The 20,404-nt window shown below is 47.7% G+C and overlaps 4 protein-coding genes across 5 annotated transcripts; 2 read left to right on the forward strand and 2 right to left on the reverse strand.

The window, feature by feature from the left end:
* Positions 1–1,012, forward strand: LOC120683649. Its single transcript, XM_039965738.1, has 3 exons — positions 1–296; positions 396–516; positions 648–1,012. Exons 1-3 carry the CDS (start codon positions 130–132, stop codon positions 882–884), a joined length of 525 nt encoding a protein of 174 aa, XP_039821672.1. The 5' UTR covers positions 1–129; the 3' UTR covers positions 885–1,012.
* Positions 1,013–2,524: 1,512 nt separating this feature from the next.
* Positions 2,525–3,670, forward strand: LOC120682190 (NAD(P)H-quinone oxidoreductase subunit M, chloroplastic-like). The gene is made up of 2 exons (XM_039963969.1): positions 2,525–3,061; positions 3,246–3,670. Exons 1-2 carry the CDS (start codon positions 2,606–2,608, stop codon positions 3,420–3,422), a joined length of 633 nt encoding a protein of 210 aa, XP_039819903.1. The 5' UTR covers positions 2,525–2,605; the 3' UTR covers positions 3,423–3,670.
* LOC120682188 lies at positions 3,367–7,578 on the reverse strand. Of its 2 annotated transcripts, none has more exons than XM_039963967.1 (6): positions 6,758–7,578; positions 6,458–6,643; positions 6,223–6,345; positions 5,221–5,452; positions 4,298–4,380; positions 3,367–3,919 (listed from the first exon to the last, which is right to left on the reverse strand). In XM_039963967.1, the coding sequence occupies exons 1-6, from the start codon at positions 7,487–7,489 to the stop codon at positions 3,845–3,847; spliced, it is 1,431 nt and encodes a 476-aa protein (XP_039819901.1). In that variant the 5' UTR covers positions 7,490–7,578; the 3' UTR covers positions 3,367–3,844. The 2 variants fall into 2 exon arrangements, with proteins under 2 accessions (XP_039819901.1, XP_039819902.1); XM_039963968.1 differs by having other exon boundaries at positions 3,483–3,919; positions 6,767–7,549.
* A 6,113-nt stretch (positions 7,579–13,691) lies between these two features.
* On the reverse strand, positions 13,692–17,145 carry LOC120682464. Its single transcript, XM_039964397.1, has 4 exons — positions 16,388–17,145; positions 15,690–15,933; positions 14,606–14,682; positions 13,692–14,145 (listed from the first exon to the last, which is right to left on the reverse strand). Exons 1-4 carry the CDS (start codon positions 17,096–17,098, stop codon positions 14,068–14,070), a joined length of 1,110 nt encoding a protein of 369 aa, XP_039820331.1. The 5' UTR covers positions 17,099–17,145; the 3' UTR covers positions 13,692–14,067.
* Positions 17,146–20,404: the final 3,259 nt, after the last annotated feature.

A 20,404-nucleotide genomic window follows, 5' to 3' on the forward strand; every position in this document is an offset into this window, starting at 1 on the left:
ACTACAACTGGTACGCAGAATCTATAAATACATGGCCTTTTTCTGCCCCCATAACCTGAACCAGAAGTGCCATCGATTCACCGGTCGACAGCTTTGTACGCAATTCTCTCCCGTAAAAAAACAACCACCATGGCCATGGGGTCCGATGAGGAGCCTGGCGCTGCAGTCCCTCTCGTCCGCCTGAACCACGTCTCGTTCCAGTGCGCCTCCGTCGAGGAGTCGGCCGCCTTCTACCAGCGCGTGCTCGGCTTCCAGCTCGTCAAACGCCCGGCGTCCCTCGACCCCAGAGGAGCGTGGTGAGCAGCAAATTCGTGCTGTACCTGCTAGGCGTCTCTGCTACACTGCTTACCGATGGAAATGCCAGATGTTTATTCGCGAAAGGTGAAACATTGCAGGCTGCACGGGTACGGCATGGGGATACACCTGCTGCAGCGTGGCTCGGACGATCCCGACGCGCCGCCGGTCGCCAGGCCGCCGGCGGCGATCGACCCCAAGGGCAACCACATTTCCTTTCAGGTGACCACCGCAGTTTCAGTACAGACTAGCTAGCTACAGAGCACAATGTTACAGATTCGCCGCCGTCCTCGTCGTTCGTTCAACAGCTAACGTGTGCACAGCACACCTTATTTGGCGATGGCATGGTGCAGTGCGCGGACATGGGGCTCATGAAGGCGAGGCTGGGGGACATGCGGCTGGAGTTCGTCGCGGCGAGGGTGCGCGACGGCGAGACGGTGGTGGAGCAGCTCTTCTTCCACGACCCCGACGGCAACATGATCGAGATCTGCGACTGCGAGAAGCTCCCCGTGGTACCCCTCGCCGGTGTCGCAGCGGCCGGCGGCCTCCCCGATCTGTGGGCGCGGGTTGCAAGGGACGTGCATGCCTAGCTCGTGGTGCTTCTTCGTAGCTAGCACGATTATTTATTTGATTCGTTGGATTTGTGAATTGTGAGTTGTAACAAGACTACAAGAGGCATATTTGCTGCCGAATGCCAGGTGTGCGTTATGTACTGATATATACTCCTTCCGTTCCAAAATAATTGCAACTATATAGTTTAAAATTTGTCTCACAAAAATTACAATTTTGACCTACCTACCACAAAAGACAAGACAATTTCTGGAAGATTCTTCCAAAAGACAACTAACACCTCATCCACTTCTTACAAAAGGCAAATGGTATTTTGATAATTTTACACCTAGCATTGGTTTGCGTGTTTGGTCTTACAATTGTATTTATTTTGGGATGGAGGGAGTACAAGTTGGGAAAATTCGGGCATATTTAATTTACGGTCGACCGTAATCTGGGCTCCATACGGTCGATTCCTTTGTCCGAATGACCTCACGTCACGTCACCAAGTCTTGTTGCCAGCTCCAGTAAAACAAACTGCCATGACACATTTGTATATTATAAAAACTAGGCTAACTTGTATAAATAAAACAATAATTAACCAAACTTATACAAACAATTCTAAACAAAGCTTTGAGAAAAAATTAAAAGAGAAAATACTATAAACAAAAAGTTTTCGTAAATTTTTAGACTAGAATATTTTGAGGTCAATAATTTTGAAAGAAAAATTGTGGTGCAAAATTTTTGTACAAGTAAAAATTTAGGAGCCAAAAAAGTCTAGCAAAAAAATCTGAGATAGAAAATTTGGAGAAAACTATTTTGACAAAAAACATTTCAGGATAAAATAGTTAAAGAAGCAAAAATGTTAAAGACAAAAAATAGAACACATACGTAAAAGTTAGAAAAAAGAAAAGATAAAAAAATGGAGTTAGAAAAGTTTGCACACTAGCCCCACATCACGTGCACGGGCCGCGCACATCGACCGCTGGGACATCACGTGTACGAGCAGCGCACATCGATCGCTGGGAGCGGTCGCCCGCAAAACCAGTATCCCGGGAAAATTCCGGTTTACTACGCGTCTTCCAAGTTGAATTTACGGCTGGCCTTTTGAACAGAGGATTCCCTCCCGGGAAAGATAAAGCCCGTGTAGCGGCAGCAGCTTTCGCTTTGCCTTCCATGTGACGCGATCATCACGTTGACGAAAACATTTCCAGCTGTCGCGGATCTACTGCTGCTTTTGCAGTGACGGTAAAAGTGGCTTGCTACTGCCAGTCTACTCTAATCATAAGCGTGCACCACATGCGAAGCTACAGCATCACCATTTAAAAGTGTCACGCGATGCTTTTTTACTTTTTTTTTTCTGAGAAAGGACCGACAAGCGACAAACGCAAGCTGGTCCAGTGTACGTGAGACTCGAAACGAAGCGGGCCGCAGTGTACTCAGTTACTCCCGTCGCAAGGCGGCAAATCGGGGTGCGCCAGCGCTCACGGCCCAATATTTTCTGGAGAGAGCCTGCTTGGCCCAATAGGACCAGCGCTCACGGCCCAGTATATCTGAAAGCCTGCCGGCCCAATTGTTCGTGTGGCAGAAACAGCAGCCCTTATCCACTCCAAGTACGCGACAAGCGGCAAGCGCGAGCCACGCGCGGTAAGACGCCTGTGGCTGCAGTGCACGGCAGCCGCTGCCCGCTGCCAAGCCTGCCCTGCCCGAGAAAAAAAGGCAGAGGAAACCATCACCAGCCAATCAGATAGAGGCCACTGGCATGGCGACCACGGTGTTCCTGTCCCCGGCCAAGCTGGCGCCGCAGGGGCGCCGGCTCGCGGGCGCCAAGACGCCGGGGCGCGTCCGGATCCCTCCGGCGCGCGCCCAGCCGCAGGAGCAGCAGGTGAAGGAGGCCGAGGCGGCGGACGTGCCGCCGCCGGCGCAGGGCGTCGAGGAGCCGGAGAAGGCGAGGAAGGGGGACGCGCAGTCGCTGCCGCGGCAGCCGCTGGCGGAGAGCAAGAACATGAGCCGGGAGTACGGCGGGCAGTGGCTGAGCAGCGCGACGCGGCACGTCCGCATCTACGCGGCGTACATCGACCCGGAGACCAACGCGTTCGACCAGACGCAGATGGACAAGCTCACGCTCATGCTGGACCCCCAGGACGAGTTCGCCTGGACCGACGAGGCCTGCCAGATGGTCTTCAACGAGTTCCAGGACCTCGTCGACCACTACGAGGTGAAGTATCCTCCCCTCATTGCTCTCGCTGCGACATGTCTCCATAGCCGATAGATTTGAATTCAAATATCATGCTGGACCAAACATGGCAGCAAATATAACATTGCTGAGTACTGTGAGGATATAGAACTATGCCTCAGCAGGGCACGTTGATGCTACCTGATTCGTTCCTGCGTTGAAACAGGGGGCTGAGCTGTCGGAGTACACGCTTCGGTTGATCGGATCGGACCTTGAGCACTTCATCCGTAAGATGCTGTACGACGGGGTGCTCAAGTACAACATGAGGTCCAGGGTCCTCAATTTCAGCATGGGCAAGCCCCGGGTCAAGTTCAACAGTAGCCAGATCCCAGAAGCAAAATAGAATGAACCCAGCACTGAAAGAGAATTGGCTTCTCCATTCAGTTGCTGAGCGATATGTATATTTTGCAGTTCCAGCATTCCGGGACTCAGATTGCATAGGTGCAAAGTCATACACGATTTATGTTTCAACATTTTGTCACTCTGCACAGTTGTACCCACATAAAGAGTGGCTGGGCAAAATAACTACTGTCTAAACTCTAAACACCACTTGTGTTTTTAGAGCACCGAGATTGGGTACTGGTTCTGCAACCCCATAGTCTTCATAGTTTCTTCTAATAGTTATCACCAATGACTCCATGAGTATTACCAGCCAAATTTGCACACTCCAAATTTGCACACTGGCTGCCACGCTAAATCAAGGAAAGACTTTCTTTCTGAAACAGGAGGGCAGGAGGGAGTGGCAGCTTAGTATGGGTAACCCTCTCACGGGAAGGAAACAACTCGGTATCCTTTGAAATCATCTGTCCATGGCCTGAACTGGTCTTCTTGCCCAACATTCTACAAAAGTAATACAGATAGAGAATAAGCAATCGAATTTTGCACACATATGCTATGCTTTTGCTGACTAGCACGCACTGATGCAAGTAAGAAGACAGTAGAGAGTAATGGTACAAATCAAATGATTAATCTTGAATTCATGATTGACATCATTCCTAGCCTGATTTTAACTGTATTTTGTGGAGCTACATTTTGAAGCTAGAGCCTATCTCCACTGAAAAAGTACACCTTTTCTTTCAATTCCACCAAGAGTGTTTCTGCTAATCAATAGTTACTTGCTTTAACAAAAGATAGAATCATGAATTTTAGAAGTGAGCCAATACAATACAAAATTAATTTGCCCAGATTATTATCAATAAAGAAATCGTATGCTGTTACCTGCAACCAGAAGAAGAACCCACGCAAAAGAGCCAAACGATTGGGATAGTTATTCTCTTGGAGTCTGAATTGCTCGGCAAAATCTGAAATTCAATAAACAAAGAGCTGTCAGTACATATGCAAACCAGGAAAGTTAGAGAAAAATTAACATTATTCCTCCACTTTTACAGATAGAAATGTGTAGCCGTACAACACACGGAAAGAGCAAACGCAGCTTGCTTTCCTCGGGGCAATTAAAATAAAGTTGCAACAAAATATGATGGATCTACTATGGACATTTATGCTAGCATTCAAATCATGGCACTGACATATGTGTATGTGCTGAAAGTTAAAACAAACCAACTATCAAGCCAACTTTAAGTGCTTCAAGTTTCAAAGAAATCTTGCGCTCAGATGAATAGATATGCTGTGAGGGCGTGAGGCACTAGAACTACAAAATTCCAGGATAGTGCAATAAGACAATGAGGATTGGTACAGCAACACAAAAAATTTCCCCCCCTTTCAAACAGCTACTGTTTAAGTTTACAAATTAAGAAATCCAGGTGTGGCGTGGAAAGAATATTTCCACAACTATAATCAGAGATTAAAGCTATTTTGGGCATATGCTAGTTTAACAAGGGTATAAAACATGGAGACACAAAACAAACAATGAAGCAGCACAGTACTCGGTTCAAGGTTCAAAATGAAAATTAAAATTACGAACAATAGCACATACAAATTTTATGAAGTGTAACACAAACGATCTTGATGTTAGCTCAGTACAGATCATAGAACAAATTTGCTCTAGAAGGAGATAAGCAATAAGCATTACAATTTACAAAGATTCTACATAAGGAAAACAAAAACAAGAACAAAACATAACCAAAGGCCAAATAACAAAGATGGCACTGAAAAAATGCAGTGCGCATGATATAAAAGCATACCTGGGTAACTATCAAAGTATGACTTGCCCATCTCATGCTTCCAGGGATAGTACACCACATTATGACGGGTCCTTCGCTCCTTGACAATTGGACTGCGATTAGTGGCCAGGGCAACATACCTATCATATTCTTCCAGTTTAAATGGTTTGTTGAGAATCTCCATCAAATTCTTCTTGAAAACTGAATTTGGCCTCTCAATAATATGTGGGGGCCATATAACGCCTTGTAATTCCTGTGAGTAAATGTCAGCAGAAGCAGGAATACTGCATGAGACATGGATTTGGCCTTATCTTTAAAGAAAAAGTGAAAACAGATCATGGGATATGAAAAAACGCACTAACTTCATTACAAGAGACATCCTCTAAATAATCCATTCGGTGGCTAGAAAATAATATTAGAGCATCCATGTATTACAAAAATGGAAAACAATTTGAAAGGTATTAGATGATAAAACACAATTCTAGTGTTTGCAATTTATTCTTTTATGACGAGCTCATGCAATAAGTATCAAAATCCTAAGACCTGCATAAAATGATGTTTTATTGCTAATCTACATTATCTTGAACCATCTTGATTGTTTTTAGTGTACCATGCAAGCCATAAAATCTATTATGGTATGACAGTTATCTTAAAGGCTAAAACTATTGCGACAAATTATATGTAGTAAATAAGTCACAAGAGCAATCAATGTATGGAGAAAGATGGAAAGAGAGAAACACTTTAATTGTAGACTCCTATTTGACAGCTAAGGACACGCGTAAGTAAAAAAACAGAGGCAAAAAAATATTTGTACAAAGGGGGATGGCTCTGAGAATTAGTAAACCAAAGGGAATTGTATTCGTGCACCCCTATCTGAAGTTCTAAACAAGCACATAATATATATATGCTAGGAGCCTAGGAAGCATGGCCACTTATCCATTTAACAAACAATGCACACTGGTAAAAACTATAGCAACAAATAATAATTACAATGACATGTACTATAAGTCTATAATTACTAACCGAAGCATTGTGAGGTTTGGCTGGATGACACTTGCTTGAGCTTGCTTCCCTGTTACATGACTGCGACTCTGTTATTCCCTTGATTGGTGCACTCAACATCTCTCCGTCGTCCTCCTCCATGTACTTCGACGTAACCAGAAAATAATGATATGGAATCAGTGGCGTCGGACACAAGGAACCTGCTCCTTTGAGACATGACAACAATTCAAAAGAGATGGGAATGGCATGGTGCTACCTCAAATTCCAAAACATTGACAATCTGCAAATCTGATCCAGGCACCACCTCCTTCCCCTCACCCTCGACCATCTTCCCAGAAGAGTCCAGCGCCTCCGCCTCCCAATCCTCACCTTCTTCGTCCACCTTATCCTCTTGCGTGTCCTCCTCGCCCTCTTCTTCTTCGCTCACCTCCTCCTCCTTCACCTTTAAGCCAGACGAGTTAATTACAAACATCACAAGAAAAAACAGGGGTTGGGAATAGCTGCGTCGGAGGCATGGAAAAGGGGCATAACACCAATTCACAAGAGATGGGAATACCACAAGTACATCTGAATCAACGACGTTCACGATCTGCAGATCAGAACCATGCCCCGCCTCTTGCTCTCCCTCCACGTTCTCCTCCTCTTCCGTACCAACAGTGTCCTCCCCTGAATGCCCTGACGCGAGAATGGACTCACCTTGATCCTCCCCAGCGTCGCTTTTGTCTACGGCCGGGTCGTCCCCCAAATGGACAGTTAAGTTCCCCATCTTCAACACGGCTGTGCCGTCATTCACCACATGAACGTGGCGGAGGAAGAGGCGGTAGCTCTCGTCGATGCCAAGCAGGGAGTCGTACCACGCGGGTTCCAGCGCCGGCGCCGCCGGGTCCTCTTCCATGGGAACCGCGCCGCTCCGGGCCTCCACGCGGGGGCTCGGCTCTGGGGCCTTGCGCTTGCCGCCTGAAGAGAGAGGGGAAGCGGCGCCGTACGGGGCCGCGTGCGGGGAATTGCGCGCGACCAAGGAGTCCCCCTCCGACGGGGAAGGGGCCCCTTGGCCCCCGTACTCAGAGCCGGTGACGGGGTCCCCGACATTGCTGCCGGGGAGGGGTTGCTCGTACCTGATCACCTCGGGAGGGGAGGCGCCGTCCTTGGACGGGATGTAGAGCGCGTAGGCGTCGCCGTCCAGGCGGACGTGGTGCAAAAAGAAGAGGTAGTCGGGGTCGACCTCGTCGGCCTCGGGCGCGGCGGCGGCGGCGGCGGAGCGGGTGTAGGGTTTGCCAGGCGGCGGCATGAGGGGGGGTTTTCGGCCGCGGTCAGCTGGTTGAACCTGGTTCGGAATGGTGGAGGTGTGGAGTCCGCGAGGAGACGCAGAGTGGAAGTGGTGGTGACTGGTGACTGTGTCCGTGCCCCTTATATGGTGGGACCAGCGAGAGTTCCCATAACCTGCGCCCGAGTTCCGGAAGCTTTGAAGGATGTCAGCGGTAGAGGAAAAGTTCCGATTGTTTCGTCTTGTTTTTTTATTAGTAAAGATGCACGTATTATGTGTACATATTTTAAAAAATTAAACCCTAACAAGAATTTTATATTTATAAAGATCCAAATCGAGCGATGGATCAAATGGAGAAAAAATTGGGAGCCGACAAATTTGGACCGAAATCAAGCACCGCCACTAGCCGCGTTCACCATCCTCGATGGATTATGAAATTGGATAAATTCTGGCGAGTCAGCAGAACAAACTACGGACAATAAAAGAAAGGAGAGATCAAATCAGAACAATAATTAAAACGAATCAGTAAAACAAAAAGAAATTCAATGAAAAAATCTTGGATTCGTGGGCCAGCGTGCTGGTCCCGCTGCTCTCGTCGTCGCCGAGTCTGGACTCCAAGTCGTGGTCTTGATGCTGCTTCTACGGTGACGTCAGTGGAGACGGCGTTGTGCCGCCGCAGCCCAACGGCCGGCCTAGGGCAGCTACGCTTGCCACCTCTACGACGGCCGCGACTCCAGCGATGGGTCCTGGAATAGCTGCGGTGCCTGCGACAGCACCACCGCCATCAACCTCCACACGCCTCCCACGGCCGCGAGCAGAGGAGGGAGGCCGCGACGCTCTTTCCCGGAGCGGGGACCCTCCGTGTGTTTGAGGATGCGGAGCAGGAGACGTGCGCGGCGCGGCGGGCGTCTACTTCGGCGACAACGAGGATTACCCCGAGGACGGCTCCCGTCGCCTTCCCCTATGCACCAGCGAGACGCAGAATGAATGGGAAGGAAGGGGTAGGGGAGTGGCGAGGGATGGGGACAGGAGCGGGAGTGGGAGGCGCGAGCCGCGCGGCGGCAAGCGAGCGGGCGGGGTGGAGGAGGAGACGGTGGAGGGTGCGGAGGCTGATTGATTGACTAGGGCATGGTTCGCACGTGCAGGGGCACTCGGCTTCAGCCGATGCCGCGTCAAGGCCTTGGTCCGCGCGTTGTGCTCCGGCGAATAGAACTGCAACGGCTCCTGGCTGCGGCAGGGCTAGATGGGATGTAGGTTACGGTGAAGCATCGGTGTTGGGCTCCTGCAAACGAGATGGGAGGCAAAAAGGAGATGGATGGGAGTCCGAGCGTGACCTACCGGGGAGCTTGATGGATGACAGCGGCGGCGCAGTGGAGAGGCGGGGATGCCTCATGCAGTGCGGGGGCACTGGTGTAGACGATCACGGCGCCAATGCGGTGAAGATGTTCGGTCGGCGCTGGCATTCTCCTCATCCGAGTGCTCGGCTCAGGATATGGCGGTGTTGTCGTCCTCAGCTTCCTCTTTCCTAGCTCCGACTCCTCTTTTCTCCTTCTATACTGACTCTCGATCGGAAGCAAATGGGGTGAGGGGACCTCGGTGGATCTGGTGCATGGTTAATAGGTAGGTTTTGATACTAAGGTTGCCCGCACTGGCTTCGGTAACGCGTACGCAAGACCATCCTGCAGTATGGTTTTGACGTAAAAAACCCCACAACGGCATCCTGTATCGAGTGCGCTAGCATCCCGTTTCTCTATATTTGGGGTGATACCGGACTCCCGCTATCCGCGGGCCCCCTCCCTCCTCCTGATGCCCTTGGTCCTCCGCCGTCGGCCCGCTCATCCGCCGTCAGCCGCCTCTGCTCACCTCTGTTCGCCTCGCGCCGCCCCGCATATCTGCCTCGCCTTGCTCCTCCGACATCCCGCAGCACCGCTTCGCCTCGCTCCGCAGCGCCGGCGACGCCACCCAGTCCCCGTCGCAGAACACGCCGGGGAACCCGCAGGGGTCGGCGGTGAAGTCCCAGCCGTCGAAGAACGCCGACCCCGGCATGTCGTCCAGTGACCGCCGCACCGACTGCAGGGCCAGGAAGTCGTTCGGGTCGAGGATGCCCGCTGTATGGCCTTCACGCTGCGGCAATGCCCTCCTCTGCTCCTCCGCCGCATGCCCTGCTCCGCCGCGCACCGTGCCCTCTGCCCTCCGCCTCGCCCTCCGATAGAGCACCCTACATAGCCGCTGCAGATCAGTTCGGCGCCGAGATTTGCACGAGCTCGGCGCGGCGGACCTTCAGGCCGCCGAGCTCGAGGGAGGAGGCACCGTCGGAGTGCAAGGACGGAGGCAGTCGCAGCTCCGCCTCGTCGGCTGAGGGAGCAGGGGTGGGGGTCGCTCGCCTCGCGCGCACACCGCGCCGCCTCCCCCGCTGCTCCCCGCCGCGCTCGAATGGCCGCATGCGCTCGCCCGCGGCCGCGCGAGCTCGCCCGAGCCGTCTGCCCGCTGCTCACCACCGCGCTTGGCTCGCCCCTCCCCCCTCGCCCGTGCCGCTCACCGTCGCCGGAAGCTCGAAGCTTGCCGGCCCCACGGCGGAGCGGAGCTCGCCTACCCATGACGGTGCAGCTCCCTCGCCCGCGCGGCGCGGACCTCGACACCACAGCCCGCCTCACCACCGCACGCCTCCTCGAGGGGTCAGGGAGGAGAGAGCCGGTGCGGCGAGGGAGGAGGGGCGCGCCACAAGGGAGCGGTCACGCCGGGGAGGGAAGGGGAGGGAGGGAGGAGGCGCCGGGGAGGGAGTCGTCGAGGAGGGAGTCGCCGGCGAGGGTAGGGGAGGGAGGGGGTGTCGTGGCAAGAGAGAATGAGCGGAGGAGGACCGAGGTGGGGTTAAAAAAATAAAAAAGAATCTGACGCATGGGCCCATCTCCTGGTAGTTGAGATAAATTAGAGGGATGGAGGATGAATGGTTGCAGCGAAACTGGGTATAGAGTAGAGAATCTCGATGACCAGGCAAGAATATTTTTTTTAGAGGATGAATTTAGAGTACAACGAGTGCGGATAGCCTAATTACCAAATAATAGGAGCAGCAATTGAAGAATAAATTAGATTTGGGTGCAACAAAAGGCAAGGCTGATAGTTTGTCCCACTAGACATGATTTTTTATTTCACATTCATTCCATATATATAATCATACAATATTTATTTCCTTTGATCAAAGAATACACGATTGATTTCCATCTATAATAGTATCTATAATGTAAATATCTTTAATGGAAAGCTACATAATTTGATTTGATATACAATGATTTATATAATCTTTTTCTATAGGAAAGCATCATGTGATTACATCCCTACCGTGCAAAGTCATGTGTATATTTAGAGAGATGCAAGTAAAATTTCACACCCCTGTCATTCTTCCCTCTCCAGAAAGTCATTCCTAGTCATTAGCTTTTCCGACTCAACATGTCTTCTCCTAAGTCAACTACAAGCCTCGCTGTCCAACGGTGCGACTTACCTGTGGATCCAAGTAGCATCATCATCGGCCATATTGATGTGCTGGACGTACTCAACTTCTCATCGATGTGCAGGCCCTGGGTATTGATCTGCAAGGAAAGTAATATGCATACTAAGGTTACACAAAAAAGTAATTAATCAATTCTAAGTGAATAAGGAAAGTAAATAAAAAAATTTAGGAAAAAATAATATACATGCTAAGGTTACACAAGGGTAATCAATCAATTATAAGTGAGTAAGGAAAGTAAATAGAGAAATTTTAGGAAAAAATAATATGGATGCTAAGGTTACACAAAGAAAGTAATCAATCAATTCTAAGTGAATAAGAAAAATAAATACAGAAATTTTAGGAAAAAATAAATATGCATGCTTGTCGGTGTCCTGACCCGACGGGCCGGATCCAACTAGTGATGATGCTGCGTGTTCCTCATCCCAAATGTTGATGCAAGAGGCAATACAGTAACGCACGGGTTTATCCTGGTTCCGGCCGTGGGCCGTACGTCCAGCAAAGGGGTGTGCGAGAGCAATGTACAATCTTGCACCGGGGGTGCCTGTAGTAGGGGTACAAGCGAGGCGAGAGAGGGAGGGAAGCTCCCAAGTCTTCTGCAAGAGGAGTTGATTGAGGCGAGTGCCAATATCGGGGCTCAGAAGAGCATATGTGCTCTGTGAGTAGTGCTAAGCGTTGTGCTCTACCGAATGGGCCGACCCCCCCTTAAGGGAAAGCCCGCCTCCTCCTTTTATAGACACAAGGAGGGACAATGTACATGCATAGGGGATCGTGGAAGTCGTAGTCTTCTCCCCGAATCGCGGGGGGTGCAGTGGTCGAGCACTGTGGGAAGTACACTGTGGGGTATGGCACCGGGCGTGGCAGTCGTCCTGGGCATCGTCCTTGGTCTTGCGGAGATCGCGCCGGCATCCTGGCGGCTCCAGCGGGCGGCGTGGTCGTTGCTGTGGGGGGGTACCGTCCTCCAGGCGTGGCGTGGCGGCGTTCCGAGGTTCCTACAGGCCAGGGTCTTGTCCTGGTCAAGGCCGGAGCTGCTTTCGAGGGTCGTGCACATGCCGTTCGAGGGCTCCGCGGAAGGGAAAGTATGAAGGAGGTATGGGGAGTTGGCAGTATAGTAGCTGGAGTAGTGCCGAGCACGTCTTGCATTGCGTCGCAGGTTCCCACAGTGTCGCCACAACGTCTGGGATGGCGGAGCAGTGATTAGAGTTGGCGGACGAGACTCCGGTCACAGCCACTGTGGGGAATGGCGGTCTGACGCCGTCTGACCCGGGCGCTGTGGAGGAGTGGTTGGCATTTAATACCTCCGTACGGCGGGCGGGTGAGCGGAAGGGCCGTTTGTCCTTTCCGTCGAGGGGTGGCCTCGAGCGAGGCGGAGATGATTCGCGCCTCCGAGGGTAGGCTCGCTACCCTCGAGCGAGGCGGAGATGATCCGCTCCCCCGAGGGTAGGCTCGCTACCCTCGAGAGAGGCGGAGGCGCGGGGCGCAGTCGAGGGCTTCGGCGGAGAGCCCTCGAGCGAGGTGGAGATCACCCCGCGGGTCCGAGGGGGTGCGGATGGGCCGTACTGCGTACGTGGGCCACGTGTTGGGCTTTTTTGAGTCCTTTCCTTTCTTCCAATTTGGAAGGAGGCTGTAGAACTTTGTGGGCCCGGTTGCCTAGCATGTGTTTGCGTTTTTAGGGTGGTTTTTGTCCCCTGATTAGGGTGCCCCTAATCACGGTACCCGACAATGCTAAGGTTACACAAGAAAAAAAATAAGTGGGTACAAATGTGGATAAACAAAAGTGGTTGGTGTAAAAAGTATTAGCATTTTGGTAGAAATATTTTAAAAACGTCAAAACCATGGGTCTCCACATCACCTGTCAAACCTCTCACGCTGAGAAGTGGGTCCTCTGTGAGGAGTAAGGTGGGCCTAATGTTGCTTAGAAGGGTTTCAATTCATCTATGTGGCTCTCGGCATTCGGGTAATGGGAAATTCAGGTATTTAAAAATGCTACATGAAATCTACCAAAAAAATACCTGAAATTTCATATTCGTGTTCCGGTTTTCCCGAAATACCTAATCAACTTCCAAATGATTAACTCTTCCATTAGGCAATAAGTAAAAAGAGGATCAAATATAGAAGATCATTATATCATTATTATTGCACCAATCAATCAATCAATCAATCAATCAAACAAACAAACAACAAATCAAACAAATTAATTTTTTATCGGGTTGTTGGGGTCAAGTGAGTAGATTAGGCCATTATTTCTTGGTTTGTCAATAAAGTTTGGATAATTCGGGTACCAGGAGTCAAAACCCGAATTAAATTCGGGTTTCTTAACTCCCTACCTGAGATAATGATCGGGAAATTCGGGGTCGGATTCGGGTTCGGATTCGGAAAATTGTGCCCACCCCTACATCTATGCAAGACCTATTTTTGCTTGGCTCAAAGACCAAGAAAAACACTCTCCTCATTATTTTTCTTAGGAAAAAAACCAGTGTTTATTGCGGATTCTTTTACTCTCTGCATGTACTTTCACTCTCGAGGCATGCATAAGATGAATTATTATCGCACCGATTCCCGATGCGTCACTCCTGAGGAAAAATCAGAATAGGCCTTGCATATCTGGATTTTTCAGATTTCCTAATGGGCCTTAGATAGATCGTCTTGTAGTCCTGTTTTGTTTGCCGAGCACAACTTGTGCTACAAAGAAAATCTTGCATGCATGAAGTATTAAATAAAATCTATTTGCAAAACCTCTTCACATATGAGTGTAACTTTGCACGACGAATCTAATGGCGATAATTAATCCATGATTAGCTACAGTAATGCTACAGTAACCATCCTCTAATCATGCAGTCAAATGCCTCATTAGATTCGTCTCGCGAAATAGTACAAGAGTTGTGGAGTTAGTTTTGTAAACTGACTTTATTTAATACCTCTAATTATCCCGCTATCTGAAACGATACATGCATTTGCTATACCAAGAGTGAACATGGTATTCCAGAATCGAGGCCTCAGTTGTACAAGGCCGCGCACTCTCTGCTGAGGACCATTGGTCACAATCGCAGAGTTATTATCTCCATAGACCCTAAGGTATAGCCACATAGTCGGTGCGAGCTCAGTCCATCACAGGAATAACCTCTTGATCTTTGGAATCATCGACCCATGGCTTGAACTGATCGTCATGAGCATTGTTCTGCAGAAGGATGATATGGAGCTCAAAATTTACAAATTCAATTTAAAAGGAAACAATGGTGCTGAGGCATGCAATAGCTTGGCAGTAAAAGACACTATGATACTGATGCTGCAAACAAACTGATTTCACTACATTGACATCAAGCCTTGCTTAACCAGATCTCCTAATGGACTATATTTACTTACAGCTTTGCAGGACAGAAAAATTTCTATTCCAATAGAAACGAACCCAAAAAGTATATGCACATTAATTGTGAGCAATGTGCAAGTGAATAATAAGTACTTCGCAGTAGGCAACCAAAGTTTAAGGTTGGGCAATTGTGCTTGCACGTCAAGTGAGTGGAAACTTGCGAATTTCATATATATATGACAACAGTTTTCAACAAAGGAAAAAAAAAGATGAAGAGAACAAGCATTGGCCAAGTAGTTATTACGAAATACAAGAAATACTAATAGATTACCTGCAACCAGAACAGAAACCCACGCATCAGAGCTAGACCATTGCGACGACCATTGTTCATAATTTGTTCAGCGAGATCTAAAGTAAAAGAAAATGCATTAACTAGTAGTACTACCACAAGAAAATCTGACCAGTCAAGAACAAAATCACTGTTTCTCAAAAAATCACAAAATATTTTGCTTAATGCCAACAACAGATGTGCTTTGCAGTTGGTTCTGTTGTTACTACACAGTGGGGCCAAACAAATACTTTGGTCACCAAAAGGAAGGAAAGCGAAAACTTCTGATGTGGTGATATAAAATATATTGTTGTCCAACAGAATAATTCTACTGTGGGTTATAGACCATTCCTGCCATGACGCTGATCTCAGCATATGAACTCAGAGTTCAAATGAAGCGATTGCTAAGCTGAAATGAGCCATTCATCAATTATAGGGCTCAACAATAAACTAAGTATGACATTTGAAATGTTGTGCAGCACAAATTAAATTGCTCTAAAATCATGGACATATTTCGCACAGGCAACTATAGAATTCAATAATTGAAATTGGATGATTTGGCTATAACAGTTGATCAATAACTCTCCGCTGAACTCCTGCTGTTGAGCTTACAAATTCTAAAGGAATATCCAATTATGTGAAGGTGTGTCCTCAAAAATACTATGCCAACAACCATAGATCAGTGATTCAACAATATGATCAATAAGATGTTTCAGTCATGTACCATGGAACAGGGGAGTAACACACTGTATATATGATGAAAAAAAGGAGTAAGCAAACAAAATGACTGGAAAATTGTTGACATAAATTATAATAGATACTCATCTAAAAAATAAAAGGAATAACAGCCATAGACAATATCACAATAATGAAGTTGAAGAGGATATGACAAAACTGGACATGAACTACAGGAATAAAGGTAAGATCCAACACACGAGAAATCTACTTGCAGTTTAGTCACAAGATCATTTAGAATGTTTATCAGAATATTTTAAAAATGACAGTGTAAGTAGCACCTGAAGGTAAACGCCATGATGAAGAGACATCATTGATGAACAGAAAGTATGCAAGCAATACAACACTGTACCTGGGTAGTGGTCCAAATATGAACTGCCCATTTCTTCTGTAGGATAGAATTTTGTTTCATTGCGGACCTGCCGTAGCTTCATTAACGGAGTACGGAGAGTAACCATGTCAAACAATCTATAATACTCTTTCTGAGCAACTGGCTGTGTAAGGGCCTCAATCAACCTACACTTGAAATCTGAATCTGGCCTCCGAGTGATATGTGTTGGCCATACAATACCTAGTTCCTGTTCTACCTTTCCCCCCTATATATATCAAATGAATAGGAAGGAAGCACCAATCAAAGGCAAGGTAACGGATATGAACAATACAGAAATTGATGTGCATAACTTCTATGAAACATGCCATCCACATGGCACTCGTTATTACTTCCTCCGTTCCAAATTGTAGATCGTTTTGGCAAATCTAGGTGCATAATTTTTGATTTATATGTAGCTGCATAGAAAAACTATACATTTAGATTTGATAAAACGACCTAAAATTTGAAACAGACGGGTACTATGTTAAAACAAACGTACTGGCATAATTTTAGAATCTTATCTGACAGCGCTGGCGCTGTCCACTGAGAACAAGCACACGGATGTACACAAGAAGAAATTCTTTGCGCACTGAGAGCTAATAATAGGTATTCCTGTTAACAGACAGCAATAGTGGCGGCGACATGAAAATAGAAAAAATGGAAGTATCAGAATTTCTCACCGAACTTGTACGGCGTCCGCCACGACGGCCGTCGCTTGAGCTCGCCACCCAATACACGCCCTTCATCGTACCTACATCCGCTGCATCCGACAGGCCCTCATCTCCGCCATCCTTCTCCTTCTTCACCTCACGCCCTGGTGATGGATCCGCACGCCAATCGCACGCGTACTGCTCCGGAACAGCTGTTGCCGGAGCACCAGAGCCAACCTCATCGCTCCCCGCGCCAAGACTGACCCCTTTCCCTGGTGAAGGAACGGCCGGCTCTACCACCCGCTGCGTAACCTTCTCCCTCTGAGGTCCCTCCACAACCGGCTGATCGTAGTTGATGACGACGCCCCCGATCTCGAGAACCAATTGGCCATCCACCAGGCGCGTGTGCTGCAGGAAGAGGCGGTAGTCCTCGTCGACGTCATCGAGAGAATCGTACCACGCGGGCCTCACCTCCAAGGACGCCGACGAGTCCCTCTCCTCAGCGCGGCCGTTGGTGCTGAGCCGGCCCGGGGAGGGGTCGGAGACGCACTCGCCGTCGGAGGAGCTGCCGAGCGGGGCCTCGTACCTGAGGACCGAGGGCGGGGAGGAGCCGTTGGCCGGGAGCTCGAGGACGTAAGAGTCGCCGTCGACGCGGATGTGCTGGAGGAAGTAGAGGTAGTCGGGGTCGACGTCGCCGGCGGGGAGGTCGCCGCGGGCGAACGGGGAGCCGAGAACCGGCATGGTGGGCAAAGGCCGAAGGGTTTAGTGGGCTTGGGCGCTGCTCGGCGGTCTGGCCTCGTGGGAATTTGTAGAGCGAATTCGCTGATTCTGATTCCAATATGGAATGTGTGGGCCCTCCTGGTTTCCGGCCCAAAATCAGCCGCGGTAGAATCATACTCTGCAGTGACGAGCTGAAAATAAGCATAATTCGGTGTCCTCTGAAAAATAAACTTGAAAAATATCACTCCTAAAACCAGCAGTACTGGCGACGGAACTAAGCCAGGCAATTGCCCGGTTTAAACTGGTATTTTCAAAAACGGTTTGAAACGCTTAGCGCAGAGCGGTTACTACATATTAAAGATAGAGACCGAGGAATCGAGCTAGATTCATGCGGCTTCCGTTGGAAGTTGGAACGATTAACAACTCATATACGGCATGTTCGGCAGCTCGGCCGACCAGCCCAGCCACTGCTGGTTCTCTCACAGCTGTCGGCCCGGCTGCCTGCAGGCCTTCCAGCCAACCGAACAGGCGGATACAAGCTTAGTTCTGGATTTGCGTTTCTTCGCATTACTGGATCTTTCTGGACTGCGATTTTTTTAGTGTTTGGTCCCTGTACGTACCATATAATTATTGGATCGGCTAATTTACTATTGCTCTTGTAAATTAGCCACCCAGCTGCGTGATTGGTTGGCTGTAGCAGCAATCAGATCTAACACATCCTATATGGAAGAATCGATTATCAAACTGACTTCGCAAATGCAAAGAAAATCTTCACTTATACCTGGCCAAGCTGGTAAAAAAAACGAGATAACTAATTAGCTGCTCTATTTAGCCATGTTGAAGCTTGTAAGCATGAAGACAACCGGATAACAACAATTTGCATGGTGTCACCTAAGAAACTAATTACACCCTTAGTGATTTCAATTTTTTACAATGGTTGGGAGAAGAATGGATGGCTCACGAGGGACACTCAAATAAGTAAAATATAAATATATATTATAATACATCTAATTATTCTCATTTAATATTCATAAAAAAAATTGGTTACTACATATTTCTATATGTTAAACCCCCGAGGCTACGCCGCCGGCTGGGCAGGCCACGTCGGCCAAAATTATTTTGGCCATCCGATCGCGATCTGATGGCTACGGATGGAAGAGAATTTTACTATTTCGGAGTACTAAATAAAATCTATTTACAAAATCTTTTGCACGGATGTGTTGTAAATCATGAGACGAATCTAATGAGCATACTTACTTCATAATTAACTCATAATTAGTGAACGGTTATTATAGTATCATTGTTACAAATCATAGATTAAGTAGGCTCATTAGATTCGTCTCGCGATTTACAACCTATCCGTATAAAAAGTTTTGTACTATATGTTAAAGCCCTGAGGCTATGCCGCCGGCCAGGCAGGCCACGTCGGCCAAAATTATTTCAGCCGTCCGATCGCGATCCGATGGCTATGGATGGAAGAGAATCTTACTATTTCGGAGTATTAAATAAAATCTATTTACAAAACCTTTTACACGGATGTGTTGTAAATCATAAGACGAATCTAATGAGCATACTTACTTCATAATTAACTCATAATTAGTGAACAGTTATTGTAGTATCACTATTACAAATCATAGATTAAGTGGCTTATTAGATTCGTCTCACGATTTACAACCTATCCGTATAAAAAGTTTTGTAAACAGATTTTATTTAGGAGTAAAATGTACTAGAGGTCCACCAACTTGTAAGGGTGTGTCATTTAGGTCCATGAACTTCAAAAATGCATTTTTAGGTTCATCAACTTATAATTTGTGTCACTTAGATCCATAAACTTTGAAAGCACATGTCCATAAACTCTGAAAGTGCAATTTTGGGTCCATAAACTTGTAATTTGTGCCACTTAAGTCCATAAACTCCAAAAGTGCATTTTTAGGTCAATGAACTTTTATCCATGAGCAGTCGTGTGGCTATAGACGCACCCACAAAGGTCGCCTCGATATCGAGTATCTTTAATCCCCTCATCGAGAACCAATCTGGGTTGATCTAAGTCTAACATCGTCGCAAGATTTTCACCACAAACACCTAGTGCCACCTTATCCTGCCACCCGCGCCATGGAGGACATAATATCCTCTGGTTTCCTACCACGGTACACATATTTTTAGTACCTCTGTGACCTACTCCACCTTTTCCAAGCCATCACCCCTCCTCATCACCCAAGTATGGGGTCAAACTAAGTTCTAGAACTCAAAAATAGCGGTCTGTAAGCTCCATTTGAATCCTAATACATGTCAATAACCGACAAAATAAGTCTTACTTCCCTCCTCTCTCCTCTCCCTATGCACTTGATTATAAATCGAGCTCCAATTTCACCCTTCTGGCGAAACTCTAGCAACGTGTGGACACCTTGTAAATTCATGTTGCTGCGATATCAGTGCATGAAGACTAGATGGAGGGGTATGGACCTACGTGATACAAATTACAAGTTTATGGACGTAGGAATGGACTTTTAAAGTTTGTGGACCTAAGTGACACAAATTACAAGTTTATGGACCCAGAAATGCAATTTCAAAGTTGATGGACCTAAATGACACCCTATTACAAGTTGATGGACCTTTGATGCATTTTACTCTTTATTTAATATTCCATGTATGTGTTCAAATATTCGATGTGATATTTTTTGGGGTAAAATTTTTTAATCTAACCGCGACCCAAGTTTCTATATCGGAGTACTAAATAAAATCTAATGAGCATACTTACTCCATGATTAACTCAAAAATAGTGAATGGTTACTGTAGTATCACTGTTGCAAATCATAGATTAAGTAGACTCATTAAATTCGTCTCGCGATTTACAACCTACCGGTGTAAAAAGTTTTGTAAATAATTTAGTTAATATTCCATGCATGTGTTCAAATATTCGATGTGACGTTTTTGGGGTAAAATTTTTGAATCTAATCACGACACAAGTTTCTATATGTGAATGCCCCGAAGGTCGGCGCAAGAGCAGACCGGCCACATCGGTAAAAAGATTTCCACCATTCGATCCTAAATTGACGGTGCATGCGATTGGCCGTGCCATACCTTTGAGGCCTTGAGACACGAATAGTCCACGCGTCAGCTCTCCATTAGGTCACTGCAAAATATCTGAATTTAGAACTCTCGACCGGCAATTTTGGTGGCCTCCGAATGGGTGTGTGCTGTACTGCAACGACGGCAGTGAAGCTAGGCCGGAGAGCCACGCGGCGAGTTTGGGCAGGCCGCCGGGCACGTCCTCGACGGGTGCGGCAAGTTCATGCCGTCACCGGCGGGCAACCCGGCCTAGCTCCG

Source organism: Panicum virgatum, chromosome 7N (genome assembly GCF_016808335.1).
Source record: "Panicum virgatum strain AP13 chromosome 7N, P.virgatum_v5, whole genome shotgun sequence".
NCBI lineage: Eukaryota > Viridiplantae > Streptophyta > Magnoliopsida > Poales > Poaceae > Panicum > Panicum virgatum.

What these genes read in the sequence shown, in the direction of transcription:
- LOC120683649 (XM_039965738.1), top strand. Translation starts at nt 130, where the DNA reads ATGGCCATGGGGTCCGATGAGGAGCCTGGCGCTGCAGTCCCTCTCGTC. An exon ending in CTCGACCCCAGAGGAGCGTG is followed by an intron (nt 297 to 395) that starts GTGAGCAGCAAA and finishes GAAACATTGCAG; the next exon opens with GCTGCACGGGTACGGCATGG. An exon ending in GCAACCACATTTCCTTTCAG is followed by an intron (nt 517 to 647) that starts GTGACCACCGCA and finishes GGCATGGTGCAG; the next exon opens with TGCGCGGACATGGGGCTCAT.
- LOC120682190 (XM_039963969.1), top strand. Translation starts at nt 2,606, where the DNA reads ATGGCGACCACGGTGTTCCTGTCCCCGGCCAAGCTGGCGCCGCAGGGG. An exon ending in ACCTCGTCGACCACTACGAG is followed by an intron (nt 3,062 to 3,245) that starts GTGAAGTATCCT and finishes GCGTTGAAACAG; the next exon opens with GGGGCTGAGCTGTCGGAGTA.
- LOC120682188 (XM_039963967.1), bottom strand. Translation starts at nt 7,489, where the DNA reads ATGCCGCCGCCTGGCAAACCCTACACCCGCTCCGCCGCCGCCGCCGCC. An exon ending in TCAATGTTTTGGAATTTGAG is followed by an intron (nt 6,346 to 6,457) that starts GTAGCACCATGC and finishes GTTACGTCGAAG; the next exon opens with TACATGGAGGAGGACGACGG. An exon ending in ATACTTTGATAGTTACCCAG is followed by an intron (nt 4,381 to 5,220) that starts GTATGCTTTTAT and finishes ATTGAATTTCAG; the next exon opens with ATTTTGCCGAGCAATTCAGA.
- LOC120682464 (XM_039964397.1), bottom strand. Translation starts at nt 17,098, where the DNA reads ATGCCGGTTCTCGGCTCCCCGTTCGCCCGCGGCGACCTCCCCGCCGGC. An exon ending in ATATTTGGACCACTACCCAG is followed by an intron (nt 14,683 to 15,689) that starts GTACAGTGTTGT and finishes CTTTTACTTTAG; the next exon opens with ATCTCGCTGAACAAATTATG. An exon ending in GGTTTCTGTTCTGGTTGCAG is followed by an intron (nt 14,146 to 14,605) that starts GTAATCTATTAG and finishes ATCCTTCTGCAG; the next exon opens with AACAATGCTCATGACGATCA.